The 18,306-nt window shown below is 45.2% G+C and overlaps 1 protein-coding gene across 2 annotated transcripts in view; it reads right to left on the bottom strand.

The window, feature by feature from the left end:
- Positions 1 to 18,306, bottom strand: part of CPT1A (carnitine palmitoyltransferase 1A) — a 65,084-nt gene that overhangs the window by 12,186 nt on the left and 34,592 nt on the right. For both annotated transcript variants that reach the window (XM_057552281.1, XM_057552282.1), the window contains exons 11-14: positions 17,000 to 17,188; positions 15,972 to 16,077; positions 10,421 to 10,537; positions 8,264 to 8,428 (exon numbers count right to left, since the gene is read on the bottom strand). In XM_057552281.1, the coding sequence (XP_057408264.1) occupies positions 8,264 to 8,428; positions 10,421 to 10,537; positions 15,972 to 16,077; positions 17,000 to 17,188 (577 nt within the window). The remainder of the gene's footprint in view (positions 1 to 8,263; positions 8,429 to 10,420; positions 10,538 to 15,971; positions 16,078 to 16,999; positions 17,189 to 18,306) is intronic.

Raw genomic sequence — 18,306 nt, 5'->3', positions numbered from 1 at the left:
GTGAGCAAAATTGGTCCGTGGCTTTCTTTATTCACGCACCCATCAGCTGAAAAGCTGTGTCACAGCGGTTGAGAACATGGGTTCTGGAACTAGTTTGCTTGGATCCAAGCTCAGCTTTGCCACAAACGAGCTATAGGTTGCAGGCAGGATACCCCACCTCCTCGAGTATAAAGTGGAGATGAGAAAGTACCCTCCTCGGGGTTGCTATGAGGGTTAACCGGCTGCTGCCAGCACTCAGCCCGGCACTGGGCAGGCTCCGTGCAGGTCACTGTCATGACCAGAGTGAGGCTAGTCCTGGGAGGCCATCAGGCAGCTTCCTTCCTTCCTGAAGCCTCTGGAGCTGCCCAATCTTCAAAGCCACGAAGCTGCTGCCAGCCGGTTCTGGCGGGCGGGCAGCTCTCCAACTACCTATCTGTCATCCATGCACACTGACCTTCTCAGACTGTCTACCTTGTCTGGGCCCAACTTTACTCATTTGTGTTCCTGCAGAAAATCCTCATTTCACCGAGATTTTCAAATGTGTTGCTATGGAACCTGGGATCCTCTTATTAAAATCGTCTCTGTATCTGAAGTGTCACCACCTCCTCAGTTCCTAACGCTGCAGACTTACGTGCCATTTGCTTATCAATTTTTAAAAATCAAGATAATTAAATCTAAGATCCAGGACCTCAATCCCGTTATATCTTTTTTTTTTTTTTTTTCTTTTTTAATTTATTTTTGGCTGTGTTGGGTCTTCGGTTCGTGCGAGGGCTTTCTCCAGTTGCGGCAAGCGGGGGCCACTCTTCATCGCGGTGCGGGGACCGCTCTTCATCACGGTGCGCGGGCCTTTCTCTATCGCGGCCCCTCCCGTTGCGGGGCACAGGCTCCAGACGCGCAGGCTCAGCAATTGTGGCTCACGGGCCCAGCCGCTCCGCGGCATGTGGGATCCTCCCAGACCAGGGCTCGAACCCGCGTCCCCTGCATTAGCAGGCAGACTCTCAACCACTGCGCCACCAGGGAAGCCCCCCGTTATATCTTTTAGTCACTTGATCTGTCAGACAAAGCTCAAGTCTCCTACAATGACTGTGCTTCTCTCCAACCGCTTTGGGCGCATTCATTTCAGGGAATGTGTTACTTGGCAAAAGAAAGCTTCATCATGATCGTGACCATTTTTTTTTTTGAATTTTATTTATTTTTTTATATAGCAGGTTCTTATTAGTTATCCATTTAATACATATTAGTGTATATATGTCAATCCCAATCTCCCAATTCATCACACCACCACCACACCCACCACTTTCCCCCTTTGGCGTCCATATGTTTGTTCTCTACATCTGGGTCTCTATTTCTGCCCTGCAAACCGGTTCATCTGTATCATTTTTCTAGGTTCCACATATATGCATTAATATACGATATTCTTTTTCTCTTTCTGACTTACTTCACTCTGTATGACAGCCTCTAGATCCACCCACGCCTCTACAAATGACCCAATTTCATTCCTTTTTATGGCTGAGTAATATTCCATTGTATATATGTACCACAACTTCTTTATCCATTCGTCTATCGATGGGCATTTGGGTTGCTTCCACGACCTGGCTATTGTAAATAGTGCTGCAATGAACATTCGGGTGCATGTGTCTTTTTGAATTATGTTTTTCTCTGGGTACATGCGCAGTAGTGGGAATGCTGGGTCATATGGTAATTCTATTTTTAGTTTTTTAAGGAACCTCCATACTGTTCTCCATAGTGGCTGTATCAATTTACATTCCCACCAACAGTGCAAGAGGGTTCCCTTTTCTCCACACCCTCTCCAGCATTTATTGTTTGCAGATTTTCTGATGATGCCCATTCTAACTGGTGTGAGGTGATACCTCATTGTAGTTTTGATTTGCATTTCTCTAATGATTAGTGATGTTGAGCAGGTTTTCATGTGCTTCTTGGTCATCTGTATGTCTTCTTTGGAGAAATGTCTATTTAGGTCTTCTGCCCATTTTTGGATTGGGTTGTTTCTTTAATATTGAGCTTCATGAGCTGTTTATGTATTTTGGAGATTAATCCTTTGTCTGTTGATTCATTGGCAAATATTTTCTCCCATTCTGAGGGTTGTCTTTTTGTCTTGTTTGTAGTTTCCTTTGCTGTGCAAAAACTTTTAAGTTTCATTAGGTCCCATTTGTTTTTTTGTTTTTATTTCCATTACTTTAGGAGGTGGATCAAAAAAGATCTTGCTGTGATATATGTCAAAGAGTGTTCTTCCTATGTTTTCCTCTAAGAGTTTTATAGTGTCCAGTCTAACATTTAGGTCTCTAATCCATTTTGGGTTTATTTTTGTGTATGGTGTTAGGGAGTGTTCTAATTTCATTCTTTTACAAGTAGCTGTCCAGTTTTCCCAGCACCACTTACTGAAGAGACTGTCTTCTCTCCATTGCATATCCTTGCCTCCTTTGCCATAGATTAGTTGACCATAGGTGCGTGGGTTTATCTCTGGGCTTTCTATCCTGTTCCATTGATCTATATTCCTGTTTTTGTGCCAGTACCATATCGTCTTGATTACTGTAGCTTTGTAGTATAGTCTGAAGTCAGGGAGCCTGATTCCTCCAACTCCTTTTTTTTCCCTCAAGACCGCTTTGGCTATTCAGGATCTTTTGTGTCTCCATACAAATTTTAAGATTTTTTGTTCTAGTTCTGTAAAACATGCCATTGGTAATTTGATAGGGATTGCATTGAATCTGTAGATTGCTTTGGGTAGTATAGTCTTTTTCACAATATTGGTTCTTCCAATCCAAGAACATGGTACATCTCTCCATCTGTTTGTATCATCTTTAATTTCTTTCATCAGTGTCTTATAGTTTTCTGCATACAGGTCTTTTGTCTCCCTAAGTAGGTTTATTCCTAGGTACTTTATGCTTTTTGTTGCAATGGTAAATGGGAGTGTTTCCTTAATTTCTCTTTCAGATTTTTCATCATTAGTGTATAGGAATGCAAGAGATTTCTGTTCATTAATTTTGTATCCTGCAACTTTGCCAAATTTCATTGATTAGCTCTAGTAGTTTTCTGATGGCATCTTTAGGATTCTCTATGCATAGTATCATGCCATCTGCAAAGAGTGACAGTTTTACTTCTTCTTTTCCAATTTATATTCCTTTTATTTCTTTTTCTTCTCTGATTGCCATGGCTAGGACTTCCAAAACTATGTTGAATAATAGTGGTGAGAGTGGACATCCTTGTCTTGTTCCTGATCTTAGAGGAATGCTTGCAGTTTTTCACCATTGAGAATGATGTTTGCTGTGGGTTTGTCATATATGGCCTTTATTATGTTGAGGTAGGTTCCCTCTATGCCCACCTTCTGGAGAGTTTTTATTGTAAGTGGGTGTTGAATTTTGTCAAAAGCTTTTTCTGCATCTATTGAGATGATCATATGGTTTTTATTCTTCAATTTGTTAATATGGTGTATCACATTGATTGATTTGCATATATTGAAGAATCCTTGCATCCCTGGGATAAAACCCACTTGATCATAGTGTATGATCCTTGTAATGTGTTGGTGGGTTCTGCTTGCTAGTATTTTGTTGAGGATTTTTGCATCTATATTCATCAGTGATATTGGTCTTTAATTTTCTTTTTTTGTAGTATCTTTGTGTGGTTTTGGTATCAGGGTGATGGTGGCCTCATAGAATGAGTTTGGGAGTGTTCCTTCTTCTGCAATTTTTTGGAAGAGTTTGAGAAGGATGGATGTTAGTTCTTCTCTAAATGTTTGATAGAACTCACCTGTGAAGCCATCTGGTCCTGGACTTTTGTTTGTTGGAAGATTTTTTTTTTAACATTTTTATTGGAGTATAATTGCTTTACAATGGTGTTAGTTTCTGCTTTATAACAAAGTGAACCAGTTATACATATACATATATCCCCATATCTCTTCCCTCTTGCGTCTCCCTCCCTCCCACCCCTCTAGGTGGTCACAAAGCACTGAGCTGATCTCCCTGTGCTATGTGGCTGCTTCCCACTAGCTATCTATTTTACATTTGGTAGTGTATATATGTCCTTGCCACTCTCTCACTTTGTCCCAGCTTACCCTTCCCCCTCCCCATATCTTCAAGTCCATTCTCTAGTAGGTCTGTGTCTTTATTCCCACCTTGCCCCTAGGTTCTTCATGACCTTTTTTTTTTTTTTTAGATTCTCTATATATGTGTTAGCATACGGTATTTGTTTTTCTCTTTCTGACTTACTTCACTCTGTATGACAGCCTCTAGGTCCATCCGCCTCACTACAAATAACTCAATTTCGTTTCTTTTTATGGCTGAGTAATATTTCATTGTATATATGTGCCACATCTTCTTTATCCATTCATCTGTTGATGGACACTTAGGTTGCTTCCATGTCCTGGCTATTGTAAACAGAGCTGCAATAAACATTGTGGTACATGACTTTTTGAATTATGGTTTGTTGGAAGATTTTTAATCACAGTTTCAATTTCATTACTTGTGATTGGTCTGTTCACATTTTCTATTTCTTCCTGGTTCAGTATCGGAAGGTTATATACCTTTCTAAGAATTTGTCCATTTCTTCCAGGTTGTCCATTTTATTGGCATAGAGTTGTTTGTAGTAGTGTCTTATGATGCTTTGTATTTCTGCGGTGTCTGTTGTAACTTCTCCTTTTTCATTTCTAATTTTATTGATTTGAGTCCTCTCCCTCTTTTTCTTGATGAGTCTGGCTAATGGCTTATCAATTTTGTTTATCTTCTCAAAGAACCAGCTTTTAGGTTTATTGATCTTTGCTATTGTTTTCTTTGTTTCTATTTCATTTATTTCTGCTCTGATCTTTATGATTTCTTTCCTTCTACTAACTTTGGGTTTTGTTTGTTCTTTCTCTAGTTCTTTTAGGTGTAAGGTTAGATTGTTTATTTGAGATGTTTGTTGTTTCTTGAGGTAGGATTGTACTGCTATAAACTTCCCTCTTAGAACTGCTTTTGCTGCATCCTATAGGTTTTGGATCATCGTGTTTTCATTGTCATTTGTCTCTAGGTATATTCTGATTTCCTCTTGATTTCTTCAGTGATCTCTTGGTTATTTAGTAACGTATTGTTTAGTCTCCATGTGTTTGTGGTTTTTATGTTTTTTTCCCTGTAATTGATTTCTAATCTCATAGTGTTGTGGTCAAAAAAGATGCCTGATATGATTTCAATTTTCTTAAATTTACTGAGGTTTGATTTGTGACACAAGATGTGATCTATCCTGGAGAATGTTCTGTGTGCACTTGAGAAGAAAGTGTAATCTGCTGTTTTTGAATGGAATGTTCTATAAATATCAATTAAATCTATCTGATCTACTGTGTCATTTAAAGCTTGTGTTTCCTTATTAATTTTCTGCCTGGATGATCTGTCCATTGGTGTAAGTGAGGTGTTAAAGTCCCCCACTATTATTGTGTTACTGTCAATTTCTTCTTTTAGAGCTGTTAACAGTTGCCTTATGTATTGAGGTGCTCCTATTTTGGGTGTATATATATTTACAATTGTTATATCTTCTTGGATTGATCCCTTGATCATTATGTAGTGTCCTTCCTTGTCTCTTGTAACATTCTTTATTTTAAAGTCTATTTTATCTGATATGAGTATTGCTACTCCAGCTTTCTTTCAATTTCCATTTGCATGGAATATCTTTTTCCATCCCCTCACTTTCAGTCCGTATGTGTTCCTAGTTCTGAAGTGGGTCTCTTGTAGACAGCATATATATGGGTCTTGTTTTTGTATCCATTCAGCGAGCCTGTGTCTTTTGGTTGGAGCATTTAATCCATTCACGTTTAAGGTAATTATCGATATGTATGTCCCTATTACCATTTTCTTAATTGTTCTGGGTTTGTTTTTGTAGGTTCTTTTCTTCTCTTGTGTTTCCCACTTAGAGAAGTTCCTTTAGCGTTTGTTGTAGAGCTGGTTTGGTGGTGCTGAATTCTCTTAGCTTTTGCTTGTCTGTAAAGCTTTTGATTTCTTCATCGAATCTGAATGAGAGCCTTGATGGGTAGAGTAATCTTGGTTGTAGGTTCTTCCCTTTCATCACTTTCAACATGTCATGCCACTCCCTTCTGACTTGTAGAGTTTCTGCTGAGAAATCAGCTGTTAACCTTATGGGAGTTCCCTTGTATGTTATTTGTCGTTTTCCCCTTGCTGCTTTCAATAATTTTTCTTTGTCTTTAATTTTTGCCAATTTGATTACTATGTGTCTCGGCGTGTTTCTCCTTGGGTTTATCCTGTATGGGACTCTCTGTGCTTCCTGGACTTGGGTGGCTATTTCCTTTCCCACGTTAGGGAAGTTTTCGACTATAATCTCTTCCAATATTTTCTCTGGTCCTTTCTCTCTCTCTTTTCCTTCTGGGACCCCTATAATGCGAATGTTGTTGCGTTTAATGTTGTCCCAGAGGTCTCTTAGGCTGTCTTCATGTCTTTTCATTCATTTTTCTCTATTCTGTTCTGCAGCAGTGAATTCCACCATTCTGTCTTCCTGGTCACTTATCCATTCTTCTGCCTCAGTTATTCTGCTATTGATTCCTTCTAGTGAATTTTTCATTTCAGTTATTGTATTGTTCATCTCTGTTTGTTTGTTCTTTAATTCTTCTAGGTCTTTGTTAAACATTTCTTGCATCTTCTCGATCTTTGCCTCCATTCTTTTTCCGAGGTCCTGGATCATCTTCACTATCATTATTCTGAATTCTTTTCCTGGAAGGTTGCCTATCTCCACTTCATTTAGTTGTTTTTCTGGGGTGTTATCTTGTTCCTTCATCTGGTACATAGCCCTCTGCCTTTTCATCTTGTCTATCTTTCTGTGAATGTGGTTTTTGTTCCACAGGCTGCAGGATTGTAGTTCTTCTTGCTTCTGCTGTCTGCCCTCTGGTGGATTAGGCTATCTAAGAGGCTTGTGCAAGTTTCCCTGATGGGAGGGACTTGATCATGACCATCTTTATTAAGAACTGTATTACAGTTAATTTTAGATACAATTGTGGCCCATCAGTTGTCGTTTACCTGATACTAACATTGCCTCTTGTGCTCTTCTGCATCTGTTTATCTTCCTGACCTGAGTTATAGAGGAATCGAACCTACAGGCCACCCCCTGGATCCACCCCTGACTCCAGTGGCACCTTGGCAGGTCACCTCACCTCTCTGAACCTCGGTTTTCTCACCTGTAAAATGGGAGAACAATAGCTCCTCCCTAGTGAGGGGACTGTGAGAGCGCTGAGACCAGTGCCTGGCACAAAGCAAAACTCTCAAGGGCAGAACCGGTATCCAGGGACGCTGCACTGCATCTGTGCACAGCACTCAAGTGTTAAAACAAAAGTTCTCCATTAAAAGCAGGGCATATCTTGGGACTTCCCTGGCGGTCCAGTGGTTAGGACTTTGCCTTGCAATGCAGGGTGTACAGGATCATTCCCTGGTCAGGGAGCTAAGATCCCACATGCCTCGTGGCCAAAGAACCAATACATAAAACAAAAGCAATATATTGTAACAAATTCAATAAAGACTTTAAAAATGGTCCCCATCAAAAAAAACTTCTTAAAAAAAAAAAATGGGTTCGATCCCTGGTCAGGGAACTAAGATCCTGCATGCTGCTTGGCACAGCCAAAAATACCCCAAAAAACATTAAAAACAAACAAACAAACAAACAAAAAACCAGGGCACATCTTGAGCCAATGCCACAAGGATTTCCGCCAGCCCTGGAAACCAGGGGTGCCCTCTCAGGGTGGAATGCTCCCTCCAACAGAAGAAAATCCCACTAAGGTCCTCCTGGGGCCTGGGCTATGTCTCTGATGGAGCCGTCACGTGCAAGCCAGAATGTGCCCAGGGGCCCAGAGAAAGGCAGTGGAAACACCAGAGCTTCTGCTCCTACAGGGACCCCATCCATCCCAGAGCACCTCCCGGGACCTGGCATATCCGCTTTTATGAAAGAGGATGTCAAAGGTCAGAGACATCCAGTCATTTGCCCTAAGTAGCTCTGCTTTACCAAACCCTATGATTGGGAGCTTAAAGGTTTATTTCCCACTTCGTGGAGCAATGAGATCTCACTCGGCTACCATTCCCCACATTCTCCCTCTACTCCTGCGCAATATGGGAAACCGCTGCTGCCCCAGGTGCTTCTGCTGGACACTTGTCCCATTTGTCTGTGGGAGGAGCCCCCCCCCCACCATGACAGGCACGACCTGCTCCCATGATGGGTCCTCCCTACCCGCTGGGCAAACGGCCTTGGTCCTGCATTTAGGGACCGCAGAAGCCCTCAGGATGAAAACCCCAGCTCGGGGTCTCACCTTGTAATGAGCCAGCTGGAGGGAGAGCTGCACGAAGGCGTCCGGGCTGGTTCTGCATTTCTTGATCAGCCCTTTACCGAAAGCACTGAACAGAAAAGAACAGAAATCCACGTCGCTGGCCAGGAGGTTCGCGCTGCTCAGGGAAGTCTCTATGACTTCTTGACACTTGGGAAAGAAGGAGAAAAGCTTTCACTTAATGGGAGGGAAAATACTGACACCTACTCTGAAGAAAACAGCAAGCTGGCTTTCAGCACAGCTAACAGAGTTGCTGCTTGGAAATACACACATCACTTTTTCTTCTTGGTTTCTTCCAACCTTTCTAACCTATGAGCTGCAGTGAGTTAGCAACATGGCACTCCCCCCCGCCGCCCTTGAAGAGCAGTGGGGTGGCCCAAGCAGGAGGAACTCCTGGTTCCCAGTGGGACCCCAAAGGGCATTTCAAAGTGTCACAGGTTCTGTTTCGTGAGATCCATTCTTGTTATATGCTGGCCATTGAGGAACCAGTTTTAAAAAGGAAACGGACTGGGACTTCCCTGGTGGTCCAGTGGTTAAGACTCTGCACTTTCACTGCAGGCGGCATGGGTTCAATCCCTGGCTGGGGAACTAAGATCTTGCACGCCGCAACGAAGATCCCATGTGCCGCAACTAAGACCCAGCCCAGCCAAATAAATAAATATTAAAAAAAAAAAAGATCCTGCACGCTGTGCAGTGTGGCCAAAAAATTTAAAAAATAAAGTAAAAAGGAAAGAGACTGTGGTACAGTCGTACAATGGGAATGAACCCTCAACTGTGAAGTCACACCGAGGAATCTTAAATGACTATCACTAAGCGAAAGAAGCAGATCTGAAATGCCTACACACTGTACGATTCCAGTTATGAAATTCGGGGAAAGGCAAAATGATGGAGACAGTGAAAAGACCACTGGTTGCCGGGAGTGAGGCAGGAAAGAGGGATGAATAGACAGAGGAAAGGTTTTTTAGGGCAGTGACACTGCTCTGTATGATACTATGATGTCATGACACCTTTGTCCACACCACAGATGCAGAACACCAAGAGTGAACCCTGGGGAGTTTCCTGGTGGCCTAGTGGCTAGGATTCTGCACTCTCACCGCCAGGGCCTGGGTTCCTGCAAGCCGCGTGGCAGGGACAGAGGGGAAAAAAACAGTGAGCCTTGATGTGAACTACGGGCTCTAGTGATACTGACTTGTCAGTGCAGCTTCTTCGACTGTGACAGATGCACCAAGTGGCGGGGGACGTTGGTAGTGGGGGAGGTTGTGATGTGTGAGGGCAGAGAGAGCGCGGGGACTCTCTGAACCTTCCACTCAACTTTGCTGTGAACCTGAAACTGCTTTAAATAATAAAGTCCATCAAAAAAAATTTTATTTTTAATAAACGGTAAGTGACTTGGTTAGCTAAAAGGACCCTAGCCACACACTTCAGCAGAGGTTACATCTCTCTGAGGATCACACACCAGCCCCAGGGATGCAGGCTGGACAAAAAAAATGCAGATGGGCAAGACTGCACGACTAGATGCAATATTTTCCACATCAAAATGTCTTCTTGGGGCTTCCCTGGCGGTCCGGTGGTTAAGACTCTGTGCTCCCACTGCCGGGGGCGCGGGTTCAATCCCTGGTTGGGGAATCAAGATCCCGCATGCGGCATGGCACGGCCAAAAAGAAAAACACTTCTCAGGCCCCAGGAATTCCTGCTTGGCTTAGGTAAGCTAGGATTTGGTATTTCCAACCCTAAAATTCCTTCCAGAAATGGCTTCCACTGAGCGAACTGCATCGGAGAACACTTAGAGGGACAAAAATGACAAATTAGTGATTTAGAGTATTCCAACTCCAAAGGAAGTGATTTTGGTTTTCACTTTTTCATTGTGATGTCTAGCTAAGTTTGAGCTGGAAATTTCACTGACAATCTTAGCCAAATGCTTTAAATGAAAGAAGAAATATTTGCTGGGGCTTCCCAGGCAACAGGAGCTGTAGCAACTCCGGCGTCCCAGTAAGAAGCCCCCAGGCAGACAGATTTCCGTCTCGGGGGTCTTCGGCTGACCTCACGAACACTTTGGAAGGACAGCTGGAAAAGTCGACTGTTAGAGTTTAAACTCGTTTCCCACCCAAGGTAATTAACAAGTGCCTGGTCACTGGGACTTACTTCCTGCGGGATGTCCCACTGTAGCCGGGTGGGGTATGGGATGTTCGGGTTGGTGTCCCCTTTACAGTGTCCATCCTCTGCATAACCCAGCTGGAAGCTGTCCGTGGCCAGGACGTACTGTCGAAAATAAAAAGATACATCTGTGAAGTCAGAGGTCATCACAGCTAATAGCGTTACATAAAAGTTATCTGACCTCCCAAAGTAGACAAACCCTCGTTCTTTCTAGAGGTAACATCAAGACTTAACCATAGGGCTTCCCTGATGGCGCAGTGGTTAAGAATCCGCCTGCCAATGCAGGGGACACGGGTTCGAGCTCTGGTCCGGGAAGATCCCACATGCCGCGGAGCAACTAAGCCCGTGCACCACAACTACTGAGCCTGCGCTCTAGAGCCCGCGAGCCACAACTACTGAGCCCGCGTGCCACAACCACTGAAGCTCGCACGCCTAGAGCCCGTGCTCCGCAACAAGAGAAGCCACCGCAATGAGAAGCCCACGCACCGCAATGAAGAGTAGCCCCCGCTCTCGCCGCAACTAGAGAAAAGCTCGCGCGCAGCAACGAAGACCCAATGCAGCCAAAAATTTTAAAAAATATATAAATAAATAAATTTATTTTTTTTAAAAAAAGACTTAACCGTAACTACTTGCTTACAGTCTGCTGTGCATCTGACATCCTCTGCCCAGCCACTTAATGAGATATTCTTACCTCCATTTCAGGGGCAAGAAAAATGGACCTGGAGAGGTTCAACAGCGTTTGGACAGGTAAGGAGCACAGCCAGGATGTGAGCAGAGCATCTGACGCACAGAAAGCAGCTCAGAGCCTGCTTCGAGGTCCCAGGCTGTGAGCTAGTGCCCTCTGGGTGCTACCCCACTGAGTATTTACACTAGCCTGTGAAGTAGTAATTATCATTCCCGCTTGTATAAATGAAAAAGCAGTCTCAGAGAGGCAAAGAGTCTGTCCCAGTTCACACTCCTCAGGGGGCCAGGATGTGGGCCCAGGTGTGGATGTCTTCTGTTCACTGGCAGGTAAACCTAAGCCAGTTTACTCAACGGTATCTACAGAGCACCTGCTATGGGTCAGCAATGCTTCTGAGCACCAGTGATAGGACGGTGAACAAAACAGACAAGAATGTCTGCCTTTCTACAAAAGGTTAAAGGTGGCCATGACCTAGCAATTCGGCTCCTAGGTATGTGCTCAAAAGAAATGAAAATAGGGAATTCCCTGGCAGTCCAGTGGTTAGGACTCTGCGCTCTCACTGCCGGGACCTGGGTTCAATCCTTGGCCAGGGAACTAAGATCCCACAAGCCACACGGTGTGGCAAAAAAAAAAAAAAAAGAAAGAAAAGAAAAGAAAAAGAAAACATATGTTCACATAAAACTTGCACGCTAATGTTCACAGAAGCATTATTTATAGTAGTCAAAAAGTAAAAAGAATCCAGATGTCCACCGAGGGATGAATAAACAAGATGTGGTCTAATCATACAAAGGAATACTATTCAGCCATAAAAGGAATGAAATACCGTTAATAGTACAATGTAGATGAACCTTATAAACATTAGCCAGACACACAAGGCCACGTACTGTGTGATTCCGTTTCTATGAAATGGCCAGAATAGTCAAACTGACAGAGACAGAAAGGAGATTAGTGGTTACCCAGGGCTGGGGCAATAGGGGGCTGAGGGTGGGGAGTTTCCTTAGGGGGGGGTGATAAAAATGTCCTGGAATTAGATAGTGGTGATGGATAGACAATCACCTTGTAATGTACAAAAACCACTGAACTGTATGCTTTAAGAGGGTGAATTTCATGGTATGTGAATTACATCCAATAAAACAGTAATAAAAATATTTTTAAAAAAGGAATCCCTGCACTTGGGGAGCTTACATTCCAGTGGGGGAAGCAAAACAAACCAACAAACAAACAAACAACTCAGACTTCACTGGTGGCCCAGTGGGTGCTCCCAATGCAGGGGGCCCCGGTTTGATCCCTGATGAGGGAACTAGATCCCGCATGCATGCCGCAACTAAGAAGTCCACATGCTGCAACAAAGCTCCCGCGTGCTGCAACTAAGACCCGGCGCAGCCAAAATAAATAATAAATAAAATTTAAAATATTTTAAAAAATTTTAAAAACACAACCCAAGGTCAGATGGTGATACTGTCAAATGGTGAGGGGGGCAGGGGGGTTCCAGGATGGGGGAGCGTGGGGGGGGCCGCATGCACGTGCGGTCAGCATCCTGCAGAGCTGGGCAGGTGAAGGAGCCCAGCCTGTGTCAGAGCCCCTAAAGAGTCCAACACAATTAAACATCAGGAACACACCGACAGCCAACAGGATTCAGCTTGGACCAGATTTGTTTTTAGCTGGCATGGGTGGCGTCCTTGTACCGGCCCCTTAACTGGCTCTGGCGTGGGCCTCCACGACAAGACAGTGGGTCAGTTCCCATCTGTGCGGGGAGCAACTGGGCTCCTGTCTCACCCCTGGAGTCACAGGCCGTTCTGTCCACTGGGCAGTTAACAGTGAAACACCGCCACTTCCAACTGGTCACCCCGGTCTGAGACTAAATCCCTTTACCTTATCTTATCCAGAGTACTGAAAAAATAAGCCTGGCCTTGTCAGCATCCAGTAGATTTCTCTGTTTGGTAAATGTACCCTACGTAGTCCAGACTGCCTAGGATTCAGAGTCTTTTCCCGTTTACCAAAGAACAGCTCTTATGCACTTATTACTGGGAGAGTCCTTGGAACAGGGTGTAACAGACCTAGATCATCATCCTGTGCAAACAGACTTAAAAGGTCTTGTGGTGGTGTCCAGTGGTGCCGAAGGGGGTTTGATCTTTGCTTGATTTTCAGCTGAAAGGATCTCTAAGCCTTTGTCAGCAGAAGCAAAGACCAGGGTGATCTTTTGGATACCTGGCTGCTTTTTTTTTTTTTTTTTTTTTTTTTAAAGAGCTTTTTGATGTGGACCATTTTTAAAGTCTTTATTGAACTTGTTACAATATTGCTTCTGTTTTATGTTTTGCTTTTCTGGCCCTGAGGCATGTGGGATCTTAGCTCCCTGACCAGGGATTGAACCTGCACCCCCTTCATTGGAAGGCAAAGTCTTAATCACTGGACCACCGGGGAAGTCCCTACCTGGTTGTTTTTATCACGGATAAATGTCTTAGGACCACGCTGTTGTTGTCTTAGACTGGAGCATTTTTTCCCCCTTTTTAAAGGTTTCCCCACATAGAAAACCTCCCTTGGTTGAAGGAACAGCAGGTTAGGTTTTGCTGAGACCCTAACCAGGGGAAGACAGTCAAGTAAAGTGGAAAAGGGACAGGAGGAGCTCCCCTGTGGACGTCATCACAAGTGCACTACACGATCTGATTTCAGGGACAAGACCCGGGCTCTACGCCCTGGGCAGGACGGTGAGGTGATCGGCCTGCGGTCACGGGGGTGTGTCTCCCATGTGGGAAGTGACAGTGAGTCACCGTGTTCCACTCCATTTATTAGAGCAGCAGCAACATAAAGACTGCAGAAATACTGTGTCCACTGTGACTCTCAAAGGGGCTTATCCCTTCAACAAAGTAACCTCAAGTCTCGTCAGATGGGATGATACAGAATTTCTGAGTCAAGCCCACTGGTTTTTTTTTTGTTGTTGTTGTTGTATTTATTTATTTTTAAAGACACCCAATTTATTTTGATGTTTATTTATTTATTTATTTAGGCTGCGTGGGTCTTAGTTGTGGCATGCAGGATCCTTAGTTGCAGCATGTGGGATCTAGTTCCCCGACCATGGATCGAATCCGGGCCCCCTGCATTGGGAGTGTGGAGTCTTAGCCACTGGACCACCACGGAAGTCCCTTATGCTTTTTTTTTTTTTTTTTGAATTGAAGTATAGGGCTTCCCTGGTGGCGCAGTGGTTGAGAATCTGCCTGCCAATGCAGGGGACACGGGTTCGAGCCCTGGTCTGGGAAGATCCCACATGCCGCGGAGCAACTGGGCCCGTGAGCCACAATGACTGAGCCTGTGCGTCTGCAGCCTGTGCTCCACAACAAGAGAGGCCGCGATAGTGAGAAACCCGCGCACCGTGATGAAGAGTGGCCCCCGCTTGCCGCAACTAGATAAAGCCCTCGCACAGAAACGAAGACCCAACACAGCCATAAATAAATACATTAATTAATTAAAAAAAAAATTGAAGTATAGTTGATTTACAATATCATGTCAGTTTCAGGTGTACAGCAAAATGATTCCATCTTATGTATATATTTTCAGATTATAGGTTATTTCAAGATATTGAATATAGTTGTCCGTGTTATACAGTAAATCCTTGTTGTTTATGTATTGGGTTGGCCAAAAAGTTTGTTCGGGTTTTCCCGTAGGATATTACAGAAAAACCCGAATGAACTTTTTGGCCAATCCAATATTTTTATGCATAGTAGTTTGTTAACCCATACTCCTAAATTTACCACTCCCTTTTCCCCTCTGGTAACCATAAGCTTGTTTTCTATGTCTGTGAGTCTGTTTCTGTTTTCTGTTTTTTTTATTTTTTTTTTGGCTGCACCACATGGCTTGCAAGATCTTAGTTCCCTGACCAGGAACTGAACCCGGGCCCTCAGCAGTGAGAGCACAGGGTCCTAACCACTGGACCACCAGGGAATTCCCTGTTTCTGTTTTGTATATAGATTCACGTGTATTATTTTTTTTTTACATGTATTATTTTTTAGAGTCCACATATAAGTGATATCGTATAGTACTTGTCTTTCTCTGTCAAGTCCACTGTTAACAGGCCTAGAGTTTAGCAATTTCCTTACAAAAGAACCTGACAGGCGAATTCAGAAAACAAAACCTTCACTCAACTTTTCATGCCAAACATGACACAGGTCAAACAGCTCAGGGAGAAATGAATTTTAAAACAGTTTAAAAGGTGGCAGGGCCAATACGCACTGTATTTTAAAATGTTAGGTGGGGGACTTCCCTGGTGGTCCAGTGGTTAAGACTCTGCGCTTCCACTGCAGGGGGCACGGGTTCGATCCCTGGTCGGGGAACTAAGATCCCACATGCCGCCCGGCACGGCCAAAAGAATAAAAATAAAATATTAGGTGGAGGGAGAGGATGACAGGGATTTGGTGGGTTTTCTTAGAACTTGGTAATTCTAAGAATTAAGTGAAGTGGTAAAAGGCACGCTGCATTTTTATAAACCAAGATTTTAATATCCTTGCTTTTATTTGGCCTAACACTTGGCAGATAGGAAAATCTTGAAAACATAGCAAAGAAGGGGTCGTTTATTTCAAAATAACTGAGCTTCAGTTCCGCCCTGATGTCACTGCGTTGGAGCCAAGGCCATCTCATTATTTTGGCTCCATCAGGACATGACATTAAATGTTTCCATTTAAGGAACCTCAGCGTAGGGAATGAAGACAGGAATGACTTCCGTTACTGATTTAACTTTACATTCGGCGCCGACAACTGCTGAAAACACCTATTATAACCAGACAGATACCATGAAGTTAAATTCAGTCTGGGGTTTGGTTTTCCAACAGCAATTTCCACACTCAGGTTAAACCTGCAGACACTCACCTCCCAAAGGTGACCGATGATGGGGGCGTCGGCCCAGGAGTGCTCTGCGTTTATGCCCATCTTGCCGTTTTTGAAGATGACAAATGTGATCGATTTATCAAACCACCTACACGAAACAAAAATGTTTATGTGACTTACATGTTTACAGAGACAAAAATAAACCCAAACGATGTACTTGTTTTTCTCTGGATGGGCTCATTGACTTAGCACCCGCAGAGGTGAACGGGTCTCCATAGGTGACAATAAAAGCACACATAAGACCCTAAGTCGTTCATTTCTCCCCTGCTCCCGACGCAGAGATATGCATTCAGGTACTGGAGAGCAGGAGAACAGGGCGTATCGTTGTAACAAAAAAGGATGCACAAGGCAACTGCGGAGAAATAGGAGGCTGCAAAGTCGTCCCTCGGTATCTGCCGGGGGGTTGGTTATAGGACCTGCTGCCGATACCAAAACCTGAGGATGCTCCAGCCCCACACAGTCGGCCCTCCATATCTGCAGGCTCCACAACCGAGGCTCTTAAACAACGGTCCACGGTCTGTAGTTGGCTGAACCCGCGGATACGGAAGACCAACTGTGCGGGCCGCAACCCTCCCCAACCCCAGCCAATCCTCACCCCCAACCTGATGGGCAGGCAGGACCTCACTTTACAGACAAGGCAAAGGAGGCTCCAAGAGGTGGAAGAGCCTCACCACAAACACGCGATCGGTGAGCAAATCCAGAACCGACATCCAGGTCAGGCCCCGGGTACCACCTTCCCCCACCTGGTTCCAGGTAACCCGCAGCCACTTCTCACGAGCATCTCCAAGTGGAGGTGTCATGCACAGGGAGGGGAAGGACCTCAAAGCTGCTGCTTAAGCTGTGTGTGTGTAACAGTTTTGGTGGAAAGAAGAGAGTTACCAGTCATATTTTCATGCCAGCCTTATTCCTTAAGAGCGTCGATACATGCTTGAGGCTGGGTGTCAGCCACATGTAACATTTCTTCCAAGTCCACAGGCAAACCATTGTGTTTCGGAAGGTAAGCGTGATACCTGTCGAAACACCTGCCGTGCAGCAGAGACTTGGCGTAGCTATCCATCGACGTAACCGGGTCTTCCTCCCTATACCCTTGTTCTGTTTCGTCCAATGTCACGAAGAACGTGGCTTTTTCCACTGCATCCAAAGACTGCTTGTTCTTCCCGTGTCCAAAATAGGCCTGGCGACACTTGGCCCAGGGGACTCTGCAGTGAGGATTAAATACAATTAAACCTGCGGCAGGGACTTCCCTGGTGGCGCAGTGGTTAAGAATCCGCCTGCCAATGCAGGGGACACGGGTTCGAGCCCTGGTCCGGGAAGATCCCACATGCTGCGGAGCAACTAAGCCCGTGCGCCACAACTACTGAGCCTGCGCTCTAGAGCCCATGTGCCACAACTACTGAGCCCGTGAGCCGCAACTACTGAAGCCCGCGTGCCACAACTACAGAAGCCCACGCGCCTAGAGCCCGTGCACCGCAACGAAGAGCAGCCCCCGCTCGCCGCAACTAGAGAAAGTCCTTGCGCAGCAACGAAGACCCATTGCAGCCAAAAATAAAAAGAAATAAATGAAAAGGAAACGTATAAAAAAACCTGCAGCAGTTTGGTGACATCTCTTTATGTGGGATGTTTGAAACGACAATGGTTTTCAGTTTCCAGTGTTGTAGGGGTTTAAGGAAAACTACGCGTTTGCGACTTTCTGCATCTGCAGTCACCCACCTGCCTGCCGGCTGGGCTGCTTTGTTTACGGGCAGGGGCCTCGCCTTCTCCTTGTATCTGCTCCAGGGCAGTCGCAGGCATGGAACCTCGTCCATAAATGCCGAGTGAAGGACAAGAATGCAGACGGGCCCCAAGCTCCGCCGTCCAGGGCAGCGGACCCACAGGCAGGCAGGGCCCCCCTCACATCCTTCCCAGCCCCGCACCCAGACCCCCTCCACGGAACCACCCCACGGAAGCCACAGCAAGTGCCAAGAGCACTTCCCTGGTGCCGGGACGAGCTCACGGGCCCCGACACCACCGTCCCATTTTTCAGATGAAGAAACTGAGGCACAGAGATGAAGTCACAGCTCCTTCGTGGCAGGTTGGGATTCCTACCCAGGTCAGCCTGCCCCACGTCCACGCGTCCATGCTACAAACAGCCACACGACACCCCTGTGATAAGGGGCACCCCCGGGAGCCGAATTCAGGGATCCTTTTCCATCCCGCCCTACGTGGGGTACACAGAGCTAACGGGACACCCACTGCTTGAGAGCCACCCCAGCCGTGGCTTCCCCGGATGGCTCCTGGGCCCCCTCACTCAGGCCTCCGCCCACCCTTCCACGTCAGG

The sequence above is a fragment of the Balaenoptera acutorostrata genome, chromosome 9, assembly GCF_949987535.1.
Source record: "Balaenoptera acutorostrata chromosome 9, mBalAcu1.1, whole genome shotgun sequence".
In the NCBI taxonomy this organism is placed as follows: domain Eukaryota; kingdom Metazoa; phylum Chordata; class Mammalia; order Artiodactyla; family Balaenopteridae; genus Balaenoptera; species Balaenoptera acutorostrata.
Note: the sequence above shows the minus strand (reverse complement) of the source record. Positions and strands in the feature narration are given on the sequence as shown.